This window comes from Gallinula chloropus (genome assembly GCF_964237585.1).
Source record: "Gallinula chloropus genome assembly, chromosome: 11".
NCBI classification, from domain to species: Eukaryota; Metazoa; Chordata; class Aves; order Gruiformes; family Rallidae; genus Gallinula; species Gallinula chloropus.
Window position 1 is genome coordinate 3,925,988 of NC_140096.1, and position 14,244 is coordinate 3,940,231.

General features: G+C 40.6%; 1 protein-coding gene across 1 annotated transcript; it reads right to left on the minus strand.

Moving 5' to 3' along the window:
* Positions 1-7,320: 7,320 nt before the first annotated feature.
* Positions 7,321-11,327, minus strand: LOC311195925 (uncharacterized protein C8orf48; the record flags this gene model as incomplete). Its single annotated transcript, XM_084269375.1, is given in 5 exon segments — positions 7,321-7,375; positions 7,377-7,426; positions 7,430-7,525; positions 8,566-8,718; positions 11,097-11,327. Coding segments are annotated over 5 exon segments (585 nt in total).
* Positions 11,328-14,244: the final 2,917 nt, after the last annotated feature.

Below are 14,244 nucleotides of genomic sequence, written 5' to 3' on the forward strand. Positions count from 1 at the left end.
TTTCTCAGTTTCATAAGCTCTTTTATTGCAGTTTCTTTCTTTAGGCTACTTGAGAAAGATGCTGAATACATAGCCAAGTAGCACTAAAATAACCTATTGTCATAAACTCCTGATACACAACTCACCAGTAGTGCTACATGTAGACATTCATCAAAGATGGGGTACATTGCATTTGCTCCCTTATGTGAAATGAATTTTCAGCTTTATAAACACTTTTTTTTCCTGATCCTAAACTACAGTAAAATTCAGCTTTTAAACTTTCTTTAAAAATCAACATTTATTTTTGACTATGTGAACATATTGTTCCAAACTGGCACAAACTGCTCATTTACATCTTTTAACATCAACAGAATGCTAATGTATAGTAAACAGTCTTTATTACAAACAAGAACGTGCCACTAATTAGTAAGCAAGACCCTCAGTTCTCTACTAGCCTGAGTGGGATGAACCACAGCTTTCTATAAAGAGGATGAATTACAATTGCATCCTATCAAAGAGAGCACCTCGGAACAAATAGTTATGCTGCAAGATCTCTGAAACCTAATTTTGGCCTTAAAGCATTTGGGAGTAGGGTGGAGGGGGTTCAGAACAATCTGTTACTTGAAATAAATAGCTCTGAAAGAGCTTGCAGCTCCTTAAAGTAAAATATCCTGGGGCCAAATCCTACTGTCCTGAGAGGAAGCTGAAATCAGTAAAAGCAGACCAGCCTTGCTCCTCATCAGAGCGAGCTGAGATGTGGTACAGGGGAGGGAAGGGGCAGGGTGAACCAGCTCTTCACCTTCTCCAGACCAGCCCTTAGGTTCAGAACTGCTCAGATGAGTAAGTTTTTTAGCATTTGTCACACACAGCACGTATCAAAGACAATTCACTTAAATGCACGTGAAATTCTATCACAAATATGAAAGAGTAAGGTGTTTTAATTCTAGATCACAGCTCCCTGCCTTCAGGGAGCTCACCTTTTACATAATCCTCTGTCATTGTTTTCATCCAGGTCATTTTTCCAGATTCCAGACTTGCAATCAGTGAGGACATCTCCTAAACTCCAGTGTAACGAGGCCAAAAATCCCAAATCAAAATCCTCTCCAGACGAGCCAAGTCTGAGAGCAAGTATCGAAGGAGAGGGGAAAATAACAACCCTTCGTTAACATGAGAGCTCCTGATTTGTAGCTGATTTTGTTAATGCCTGTGATGTTAGCAAAACCAAGCCTGCCCCTCAGCAAAAAAAACATGCCTTTGATTTCACTCTTCTGGGAATATTTGGGGGAAGAAAAAAAACCCTCTCACTGAATGAATTTGTAAGATATAAACTGCACTTGCTGCGGCGCTTGTTTTTCTTTTAAGCCTGGGGATGAGCCCTGCCATCACAATGGTACTGGAAAACTGATTTGATTTTCTTCAATTATCTCTTCAAGAAAACAAAGAGTCACAAAGCAGCAGTCAGGGAAGCAGCTTCCCCCCAAACCCAGCCCTTTTATAGAGACATCAACGCACACACTTCTGACTCACCCAACTTCAGCGATAGATGACCTGTGCTGAAAACTCTGTGACACACCCCGTTACTCCCCTGCTCCCTGCTTCATAAACAAGCCAAGCTGCTGAGCCTCATCCATGCCTGGCCAACCTGAGGAGAAAATCAGCTTCCAGATGATACAGGTGACAAGGGAGTCGTAGTCCTGTGCTGCTTCTGAAATTTTAACTGAGTGAGAACAACTACTGCTTCCCAATGAGGCCCAAGTTCAAAGAAGCTCCTGTACCCACACTTCTGGCCTCATCAGACTATGAAAACTTTGCTAAACTAAACACAACAAGAGACAGTGAAACGAAGCAGCTCGAGGGGTCCCTCTCATCCACTATCGCCCTGATAATAGTGCTGATCATTTTTTTCTCTTTGATCATGACATCCCTAATAACCTACTGTTTTCACAAGTGGAAACTCAGAGGTAAAAAACTGCAGAAAGCACAGGAGGAGTATCAGAGAGACCACGAAAAGAGCATCTGTCAAAGCACACCTGGACTTGTTTCGTAAAGAAAGAGGATCCACCATGAGATACTCTTGCATTACCTGGAAGTGAAAATAATAAAAGAACAGCAACTATGGAGTTTCCAAGCAAATACATCCTTGTTTTATCTCATTTATAAGAGTTGTTAGCAGTTTGGAGATTTCCTACGGCTTTATTATACATATATATATTTATATATTTAGTCTCATTTGTGCAAAGTAAAACCAATGCAATCATGTATTTTTAATCTCTCCTGTATTACTAAAACAGTCAATTTAAATCTGTTACTTGCACTCTTTCAAAAAAGAATCCAATGGCTGATGGATGGCAAAGGGTCAGGTTTTGGTCAATGCAAACCAAGGCAGCCAATAAAAAAATAAACCAAATCAATGAGTGGAGTTGCACTGTTTTGCACCAATCTACTCATCTGGCTGAAGATTTTGAAATCCAATTGGGAGCTTTAAGTAAATCAGACTCACGGATACTGAGCAGTAGCAGCCTGGTCCTGAAAGCCCATAGCTGAGGAACTCTTCATGTCTTAAGCCACCAGCTCTGCGCAGAAACACGTAGGACCAAGCCCTGAACTTGCTCATAGGTGGTGAGTATTTCTTTCCTGTGAGGTTCAGTGCTGAGAGGTGCTAGCAGCATCCCAACCATAAGTGGATTAAGGACCCCTAATGTTACTGAGGAAAAAGCAAGCCTAACATGCTTTTTTTCTAACCTAGGCTTGCAATTATTTTTAAACCAACCATACAACAGTGTGTTTCTATTTTCATAGCCTGTAACATTATGTCACAGAAGAAATGACAGATCTCTTGTGAGTAGCATATATAAGTACTATTTTCTATCAGAGTGATGGATGTAACGATATAAGTCATTGTTTTAAAAAGTAGAAAACATGTAAAATCACAAACAAACCCCCTGCTCCAGCACCCAGCTTTCTTGCAATTACCGTTAACGCCGTATGTATTTTTAAACGAGCTATAATACTGTGATGATGCTGTAAACTTTCTTCTGTAGGCAAAAAATGTTCTCTTTAAAAATGTCAAGATGAAGGATGTAAATGTTCTTAAAGTGCTATCAACTACCAATATGAATTTTCACAGAATATTCTAAAGGATTCTGTTACATGCTACAGAGATATTTTACAAACGTATTTATGGATCATACCCACCAGTCTATGTGAGAACAAACAGTACTATTTTATTACAAAATAAATAAATAAGCAGTGAATACCCATGCCCAGATGCTGTACAATGTGGTTTTTTCTTTTTTTAAAGGTATCCTGATTAATTCTACAGGTGCTTAGAGAGGTAGAGGATGTAGTACTGCCAGCAGGTGTATGCCCCCCTCCCCACCCCATTTCCAAACCTCCCCCCATACCAACCATGCTCCTGTCAGCACAAAGATCTTCAGAAGCAGTCATGGAGGAAAAAGGAACAGTTAGCTAGTTGTGCAAAGACAATGCAAATGCAGCATGCAGAAGATTAATATGTGTCTTTACAAAATTACAAACCATTTTTTAACCACAGCAGCATTTAGAATACCAACTCTGTCGCAGGCAGTAGCGATCCGCACGCAGCTCTTCTTGAGTGGAGACAATAAAAAGTCATTCTCTCAAAATCATACTGAATGGTAATAAAATTACAACTTGAAGAATGCAAGTATATTTCAAAATGCTTTAAAAATACATAGCTGGAAGCACTCCAGCTCTTGCTGGAGTATGTATGTATGAGGTGAAATAACAGCACTGAAAGCTACAATTCAGGTTTCTATTGAAGAACCACCTGGGCACTGTATCAACTAACAATTTTGCAGGGGAACATGAACCTTTCCAGCAGCAAAACCTTGTCCTCAGCACCACCAATTTAAAATTTTGGCAAGCTTCTAACTGGGTTCAGCTCCTCTTCTTGGAGGCTGATCAGATTGGATGTGGTAAAAAACCTGAAAACAACAAAGCGACTCCTGCCACACACCAGAGCCATGGCTGAGATGGATTTTGGAAGATGTAGTGAGCCCAAGGGTGGCTGAAGCATTTCAGCTTTTATTACAGTTTCAGAAAAGAGGTTCCAGATTAATGGAAGAACTTCTGGACCAGTGGGAGCAAGTCCTAACTGACTCTAGGTGAGCTTGGTCAAGCTGGGGGTTGGACATGATGTCCCTTCGAACCTCCACCTTCTGTGACTACATCTTTCACAAGGAGCTAGAAATCAGTGTTCAAACGTGTTTATCTTTGTTCCCAGCTCAGACACAGCCAAGTTACTTACACTAAAACTTTACTCCCAAACTCATGCTAGTAGCCTACTGTGAGTGAGATGGACACATATCCTAGGGGAGACACAAATACCAAGTCCCATGGCCCAAGAGATGGACAGAGGCAAGACTTTGGGATGGCTGAGCCTAGAAGCCAAGATTTGTTTGGGTTTTTTTTAAATAGAGAAAGCCAGGGAAATCAAAGCGGAAATTAAATTGCTGCAGTCCACAGGAAACTGATTTTAATGATAATTTGAGAAATATATCCAAAGGGTCATTTATAAAGTACAACAGCATGTAACCAGCTATCAGCATACACATAGTATCACTGTATATATGAAAATAACCCTCTGGATTTGTACAAAGTTCAGAGCAATAAACTACTACATCACAAATCACTCAGAAGATTAAATAATGCAACTCTGTGCACCATGAGAGCTGGAAAGCAAGAGCTCCAAAGTACTTTTAACAGGCCGGTTGATTTGTTTCTGTACTCCAGCTGCTTACCATATGAATCACCCTTGATCCACCTCCCTCCTTTTATGCTCCAGCAAGCACAAACAAGAGAGCAGATGAATACATCTCTCTTGATCACAATTTTAGAGTGTTTCTTTGGATCAAAAGAAAAATCTACGGCTGAGGAAGGTGGGAGCAGCTTCTGGGAGGGGGGGGAAGGAAGGGATGTGATCTACAATTATTTTTCTTTTCTCCTAATGTTTCCCATGTCAGAATTTTTGCATCTCTGGTCTGAATCACTGCAGGATTATGAAATAAATTTAGAGGCTCAGCTCATTCATCCCAATGTACATCCCTAATAGCTGCTGCTACAAGGAAATAGGAGACAAAACACTCAGACCTCAGAGTCATTCTGGTTTAAAAAAAAAAATGAAAGAAAGAACAGTAGCAAGCAGCAGGAAAATGCATGCAACAGACATAAGCAAAACACACTTTGATTTTTCAGAGCAGCTATCTGAATTGTCTTTGTAGCATTTATGCAAACAAACAAGAGCTGCACAGCCACAGTGCTGTGCCAGTATGAACACTGCTTCACAGAAAAATGCTGTCAGACACCTAACCCAAATAGCTCAGTGGATTTACATAAAGGCTTAACAAGAGTTGCAAAGAAACATTCTGGTGTTTCTAGAAAGCATCTATGTCCTGAAAGCAAGGCCATCAAAATGTTTTCTTTTACTTAGAAAATTAATCAATCTTATATTTAGTGTCCTGGAACTCATGTGCTGTGTTTTTGTAAGGGATGAACGTTGTGTTCACTGGCAATAACAAAATTACATGTTCAGAGGATTCAACTCCTGATCAGCACCTCTGTATGTGACAGCCCTTATCAGCCTCCACGTGGGCTCAGGGGCAGCCTTTGCCTAGTGCTAAGCAGATTGTTGGAGACTTGGAAAGACTGGAGACAAATGGGGAGTGTAGTCCAAAGCAAAAAGGAACTGAGATGGAGTATCTAAAAAGAAAAGGTTTCTAAGATAGAAAGGTAGGAGATTTGAGGGATTTAAACACTTGTCAGGATTAGAGAGCAACAGGCAGGCACAAGCAGCAGTTTATTCATTATACAGGTAGCTATGGAATCTGCAGCAACAATTCAGAAGTCAAAGCCAAGCTTAGGGGAGTATTTCAGATGGACTATTAAACCTGCTGCTTACAAGAAACCAGAATAAGCTGCCAATGAAGCAGAGAGGCCAATTGGCTTTGAACAGCTTAGGGCTGCAATACATTTTCACTCGGGGCTTGACCTACACAGGATCAACTCCCAGGGAAATCTTTACAGGGTGGGTTTTTAAGAACCAAAAGGCAGATATTCACTTAAAAAAAAAAAGAGGTGGGCTTGTCTGCCAGGTTTTTCATTGATTTGTGTGAAGTGAAAGCCAAGAGGCTGAGCAGCCCTCAAACACTCTTATAAACAATAAATAGATTGCAAAAGAAAATAACTACAAGAATGTAAAATAAAAACACAACTTCAACAATACATATTCTTGTCCCAAAATGGCAAAATAAAATGCAACAGGAAGATTTAATCCTATTTTATTTGTAACAAGAATTGAGTAAGAGTTCATAGATAAGGATATTCCAAGATTTCCACAGCCTTCAGAGATCTAAATGCACGGAAGAGACTGGAGACTGGTGAGAGTCAGTAACTTTATGACTCTCAAGTCCAACATCGACAAGGGTTTCTTCAAGACCAACGCAACAAGTAGCTCCTGGTGTTAGCAATGATCAGAAAGGCAGGCTGTGTTTGTGCCCACAGATCAGAATACATCTTTTGAGGCTACAATTAAGATAATTTTCATTGTTTAACCCCTCTGAGATCTCCAGCATAAAGCCATTTTATTTGCCTGGGTACTGAACACCAATTTTTCAGCCAGATATATTCTTTGGAAAACAGTGAGACTTTGGCATCTTGAAAAATCAGAGAAAACCACCACAAATTCCAAAGTAGATTAAAAAATGGTCCAAAACATTAGTCTGCATCTTATTCCAAATTTAATCTATGTTGGTTTTCTCTCTTCCTAGAGAGCTATCCTACATAGGTTCTATGATTAATTTATTATCATTTCTTGTCCTGCTGGACTCCTCAGTCTTGCTGATTAATTTCTGTTACAGTCTCATTATTTCAGTTCTATAAATATCCCATTTCACTTTACTCTTCTCTATAGTTACTTTGCAACCTTCCTTTTCTCCTCCACCTGGGACTCTCACTTTCAATTGAACACACGAGACAGTGGGCAAAGACTGAGCTGAAATCCAGAAATAACACCTTCCTGACCAAAAAAACCCCACCCCAGAATCAGTTTTCTTACAGATGGCAGCAGCTGAGAGCTGCTCTGAAATCCCACAAGCAATCCCACAAAAAACCAAGCAATACTCGTTTCTTGTCAGATTAATAAAAGAATATGTTTGCTTCTGTAGTAAGAAAAATGTATGCAGTTGGATTACAGCATTTTGCAGCATTTGCATTTAGGAAGAATAAAGAGTTGAATCTTAACCCAGACACCAGCATGCTGGGCATATCTGTTTCCACCTGAAGGAATATAAACCTCCACACAAGTCACCAACTCAGGTTACATCCACATCCATTGGCATTCAGTACATGACTGCCTGCAGAAGACTCCCAGTTCTTTATGTCCTTGAGTTATATTTACTACTTTCAGGCCTTACATTTTCTGACCTTTCAGCCTTTGCCATAAGTTCCTGGGATCCTCTGAAGGTCTGGGAAAGCTTCTGAGTGCTTCTCCTATCAGCGTAAGGCCATCCTGAAATAACAAGGAAACATGAAAATGATGTGGGTTTGTATTCATCAGCAGGTATATCCAGTCCCTCAAAAGCAACCATGCAAGGAGCAACTGTATTTTTAAAGCATCCTATTTAATAACTTTGTGGAATAGTGTAGCCCGTGATCTGCCCCATAAAGCAGCTTTCCTCCCTAAGCAAGGGAAGGAAAAGCAGGTGGCCTTTTGAGGGAAACTGTGAGAAAAAGCAATAGACAAAAAGCAAAGCCTCACTTGAGGCTGAAGTTCTCAAGTCTTGGCCATGGAGTGACTGGGGGTCAAAACTCAGGAGCCTTACATCATTAGGTAAAACAAAAGAACATGTGGTACAGTGCACAAATTCCCACCCTGCTCACAAGCACTGAAAGAACATTGCTTCATCAGTGCTCAGGAGCAACCTGCTTTCAGTCTGATGCCCTTTCAAAAAGTGAGAGAAGAGTTCTTCCTTCAGGAAAAAAGATGACCCTAAGGAACAGCCACAGAAGACCCAAGGAGCTCCCCAAATTTCAGTGTACGCTGACCACTGTCTATTCCAGAGGCACTTCTTAACAATGAACTCTGTGACAGCAGACACAGCTGGAAGACAGCTCTTCTAAGAAGAAATCTCAGAGCATCTGAGAGGCTTTAGCCTCCATAACATGTTGCAGTGTCCTACTCTGAGACTCCTACACCAAAGGATAAGACAGACTAATACGGGCATCATTACCTACTACCACATCATTTTGTTATTTACCATCTTGCCACAGACAGCCCAACAGAAAACAAACTAGGGAAAAATAATCAAGATGTACCCAAAGGAATTCCAGGAAATCCTAGGAAAGACTTTCAGCTTATATAAATCAGACAAGCCTCAAATGACTCGATCAGTGTGCTAGTCCCAAGCATTTCTGTAACAATACTGAGCCAAATTGTATATTGACTTGCACTGCATCCAGGGCAATCTGTTCTCCTTGCCATACATCAGAAGGAAATCTGGCTTATGCGTAACATGTACCACAACCTTTTTTTAAACAACATTTGCTTACTCTGGAGTAAATCAGTTCTCCCAATTTCTCTTGGATTAAAGCATTTTCCATTAGTGTCTTCTGTCGTCTGAGAAATGTAATCTTGGCTAGCTCTGCTTCCTTCTTCTGACAGTCAGGGCACACTGCAGAGTCATGGATTTGAGCTTCTGTCACCTGAAAGATGAGACTTTGATGCAATAAGCAATATCTGTCCTAGCAAGATGGCCACTCCATTAAGATCAATCAATAAAAATATAGATAAGGATACTCTCTAAAAACAAAAGTTTCCTTTGGCAGGCAGTTGTAGATTATTTCATAATCTTTGTCAAGGCACCATCTTCTTAAGCCTACTGAATGCTTTCACACTAAATAGACTTACTCCTTCCAGCACTGATAACTTCATTTCATTTAAAATTATCTGCTTGTATGTCAGAACCAGAGCACTGATCTGTAATACATTATTTCTTCTTGTAATAGGCAAAGTTTCCCTAATGCTTGAGGTTGTGTGGACGTTACTGTCTTCAGCAACAGAGCACCACATCGGTGACCAGCCAAAGCCAACTCTGAGGATACACTCACAATGGCAAAAAACTCATTTTAACTACTGTAACTCACTTGGACCCTGAGGGGTGATTGCTCAGTACAAATCACAACTTTGCCAATGTAAATATGTATATATTTTGCTAGTGTTGAGTATGTTGAGAGCACAACCAGCCGTTAGATACTCTTGCTTAACGAATACCTGATGTTCCAAGAAGCCAGCCCAGGGCTGCTAGCCAATGTCCCACAATAGCAAATACACTGATTCCTGAAGGTTTGATTAAGTAAAATTAACGTGTTTAACTCCACATTTCAAGTATTTGATCATCACAATTCACTAACAGCAATTGTTAATCAGCAATAAGTCCACCACAGATAACTGCCTGTCTGTAACAAGACCAGAGGAGCAGCAGAGTTCCTATGCTGACAGTATACATATGGCTGTAAATACCAGAGAGGTTATAATTATCTTAAAAAATTCTAAGTAGTAAGTAAAACTCTGAAGCAATAAGTTCAAATGTCTGTATACAGCTCTGGGTCAGAATACAAACAAAATTACACAGCTTTCTCTGCAAAATAAGCAGTACTACTTAATTCTTATGTTAGTTTATCCACCATGAAATCTTAAGAGTATTTAATAGCATTACACAAAACCCACTATTTGCCTGTTTATGAAATATCAATAATTTTATCTGATTTCATGGCAGTAAACTGCTACAAAAGCAGTGGGCTCAATCCTAGGAAGTCTTGTCTCAAGTCCCTCCATTGCCTCCTTTCCTGATTTCTTCTCCACTGCATAAAATCATTATGTGGAGGTAAAGACAGAAGAAAGCAGATACAGCATCCAAAGAAAATACATCACCACACTGTCAGGCAAATAGACAGCAAAAATTCTACAGAATTTGGATGGTGGGCTGGTTAACATTAATGCAATGAAAGAACAGACACTCCTGAGGTTTCAAAACAATTTAAACAGGAAGCCTGAAACAATCATCACGCCAGAACTGACTTTGAAAGTATTGCTCCCTGCTCACCTGGCAGGGGCTTTGCAGAGGAATGTGTTATCATTTTTACTGTGCTATTGGGTGATAAATCAAAGCCAGCATATGTGATCCAGATAAAACAAATGTCTGTAATTACTATTCAAAGCTCGTTTTTTGTTTTATTAGAAATACTTTCCAGATGTAGACATTCTGTTAATTTCAGAGTAGAGACATTTGCCAAGGCCCAGATATACAGGTAAAGGTACCTGTAGGCAATGGTCACTCTCACACCTGCACGTTCAAATCCACCTGAGAGCACAAAGCAAGAACAGATATCACTGGCCAACAAAAAAAGTAATTAAAAATACCAGTCTTGAGTCTCTGGGAAGCAGAGCTGAAGGGAGGAGCTGGGTCAGAATGTCTGCTCTACGGTGGGAAAACCACAGTGGAGAAAAAAGAAAAGCACTTATAATTGTGTAAAGATGGTACAGATGCTTCTTAATACAGGAACTGTTGTCACCAAGATTCTACTGGGCGTGCTTTAATTCTTACTACTACCTGATGTCTAAGAAAGCTGGGAGCAGGGGAGAGGTTTTGCCTCTTGAATACGTTTAATACTGGGATCACAAAGACTCCACAGTTTAATGATATGCAGAATACTACCATAAGTAACAGGTACAGAGGTAACCAGCAGACAAGGCTTTTCTCCTGCAGCTGATCCAGGGCTTGCTGTGGACTGCAATAATTGACCACCCCAGCCTCACTCCCACAAATCATTATTTTATCACCACACAATATTGTCTCACAATTTGATTATTTACTACAAATAGTTCTGCAGTGTGTCTAATGAAAAAAGAAAAGAGGAGAAAGGTAAATCTTGATGCATGAAGCACAACACTTCTTTCAGAGGCTTGAGCATGGTGACAGTAAGGCCTGCCTGATGTGGTCCCTGTGTTATGGCTTTTTTTTCCCCAGTAGCTTTCCCAAAAGCACAGGCAAAATCTCTACTTCTTTCCCTTCTTGCTGTACCTGTTGAACAGTCTCTGTGATGTTTTTCAGGCGGATTCTGTTCATCAGCTGCTGAGGGACCACACAGCTCCAGTCACTTGTCCCCAGTCGCTCTGCTGTGAGTCCACGCTGCGGCTGCCTCGACTCGCCGCCACGCGCCTGCCTGGAGATCAGCTGCTGATGCATCTTCCTTATCTTAACGGCGCAAAAAGAACGCAGAGCGGCCAGTTCTCCATCTAATAATTCAGTCATTTCTGTCAGGCATAAATAAACAAAACAAAAGTGTTAATTACTGTACCAGGGAAAGAAAAGAATTACTGGTCTATCTGCACAACCTCGTTTTAGCTAATAAAAAACCCAAACCCAACGTCAAGCCTAAAGGCAATGACTGAGGTAACAGCAGTGCAGAATTTCAATAGAAGTCTGGATGATAACTGTAGGAATTTGCACAATAAACAGCTCTATGAACAGTCTCCAAAGAGGGGAGGGGATGAGAACCCTAAACAATGAGGCTACTTAACACCACAGCACAAATATATTATTAATATTAGCAAAGGAAGTACTTAAATACTGATGTGACATTAAATAAACTGAGTTTCAGTGACTGCTTGCTACAGATTTACCTGCTTCCTACCTGAAACTGCAACTTGCTTAAACCAAATTAATAAATATTTGAAGAGAGCTACTCACCTAAGGAGCAATTCATAAGATGCTAAAAATTAGAGGCAGTGTCTCTTAAAGTAAAACTGGAAAACATCTCAAATTCTACAACCTATAGTTAGGATTGTGCTTTTTATTTTTGAGGAAATGAATTATATTAGAAAATACTTTCCTCTAAATCTTCAATGATCATTTCCTAAACTCTTTATATGACCTTGTGTAAACAATACCTTTCACTCTCTTCTTCTGTTGCCCTTCCCAATGGCATGCAATAATAAATAATAAAAACTGAGAGATTATCCTTCATATGGACAGGTAAGGATGGATTTACAGCTTCATTCAACGGGAGAATTTCCACAGACTTAAAACACAGACAATCAGTAGGGACCAGCAAACACGACTAACTGTGCTACAACTGCAGCATCTCCTGAGCATCAGCACATAGTGATGTGGTGCAGGACACACAGCCTTAGGAGCTACCGCTGCTTTCAACTGTTTAAACCTGCCTCTACTTCTCACTTTTATGTAACTACTGAAGCCCAACTAAATGCTAATGTGTGTAATTAAAGGAGAAACAAGGAGACAAAACATTACAGCAATCATTACTACAGGGCTCCACTCGGACAGCCAGAACAGGTCAGACAGCGAGTAATGACTACACAGGTACAGTAAGGTCAGCCTGGTTGAACTCAAAGCATTCAGAAACTAGTTATACCTCCATATTGCCCATTTCACCCATTTTCAGTGATTAAATTCAGTTTTACTTTCAGTCAGGCACTGCATTTTTGAGGGTGCTTTGTCTGACAGCTAGTGCACTGGCCTTCCAGTCCTGGGGGCTCCGCGGTGTAACCACGACACAAAGCCTCACAGCACTCAACAAACTCTGCCTAAATATGCTGCAGTGAATTTGGTCACTGGTACACAAGATCTAGCTCTGGGATTCTGCAAGGAAACAGAGGATCTCTTCAGAACTGCAGCCAATCCTCATAAAGGTGAGCGGGTCCACAGTGAGGAGGAAGCAAAGCAGCGGGCTTTGCTTTATGGGCAACAACAAGGAAAACAGATTTAACTGCAACTACCACAGTTCAGAATCAATCATTGTAAAGCAATTTACTCCTCCCTAGGAGAGGATATATCAGATTGACCAAAGACAAAGCCACAGTGATATTTCAGAGACAGCTGAATAAGAATTAACAATACTTTAAAACGCGATTGAGCAATGTTTTTTTCTTGGATAGGATCAGAGACATTAGAGGGGAAACCAGTCATCAGGTCACGTTCCTCACAACTGCAGTGTAGTATCCCTGTAAGACAGTGTAAATCCTGTGCCACTACTGCCCTTAACTGCACTAATACAATAGCAGCACATTCATTTATGCTACACATAGAATGAATAAAAAGATTTAAATGTTACTACTGGGGTGGGTGGGAAGAACCCTAGAATAAAGCATTTGCATATAGTAAATGCATAAGTAAAACACATGGGGTCTGCTGAACACTGTGTGACCATTTAATCCCAGCCTAATTAATTCACCGAAGTTTCTCCTGACACTTTAAAATGCATTTTAATTAAGAACTGGTTTCTAATAGTGCATGAACTGTGTTGCCATGAGCCCATTGCTCATTTGCACCTACAGATGGTAGAAGAAACACTAGCAATGAGAACAGCAGCTTTTAAAGTTGACTGCACAGCCAATTTCAGAAAGTTACTTGCTTAAATTCATGTTTCACAGTAAATATGCTCAGAAAGAATAAAAACTATCAAAGATCAAGGCCTATACTGAAACAAGAACAAGTCACAGGGAGAGAAGTCAGCACACAGTTAAATTCTGAAAAGTTAGTCTTTTAATCACACAAGGATTATTTACACTTTCAGATTTTCTTCAAGGTGTATGAGGTTCACCTGTCCTTCAGCAGAGAGGAGAGAGATGCACACAGAGGATCTACGCATTTGCTTTGGTGGCTGGTTTGATTTCTCGTCTTTCACCTATTCCCTCCTTTCCTCCTCTGAACTAGACATGCTCGGATGCTCAATCTCCATTTGTGGTGGCAGACTTAAATGTCACTGCATGTCTGTCTACAGAGGATCCCTGCCAGGGCCAATTACTGTTCCAGGAGTACACTCTGCTGATGCTTGGCTGCCCTGAGCCCTGCATTCCCATGCCCTCTATGCAGGACAGGGATAAGGCAGGAACAGGTGGCAAGAGGAGCGACACCGGAACAGACATCAGGTCAGATGTACAACAGTGAGATCACAAAGCACAGGGTATTTGGAAAGCAAAGCCCAACAGACTGGGCCAGGAAGCTGCCCTGACTACAGAAGTACTCGGTGTCACCTGCAGAGACAAGCTAACCACCATGCCTACGTGCCAAACCCTGCTGTCAGGTTTATAACTAGGAGACATACATAGATTGTGTGTTCTGTATGCAGCCACGTCTTTTAAGCATGACATTTTTAATCTGATTGGATGGAGGAAGACAAAAAAAAAAATTAAGAAATTCTTTATTG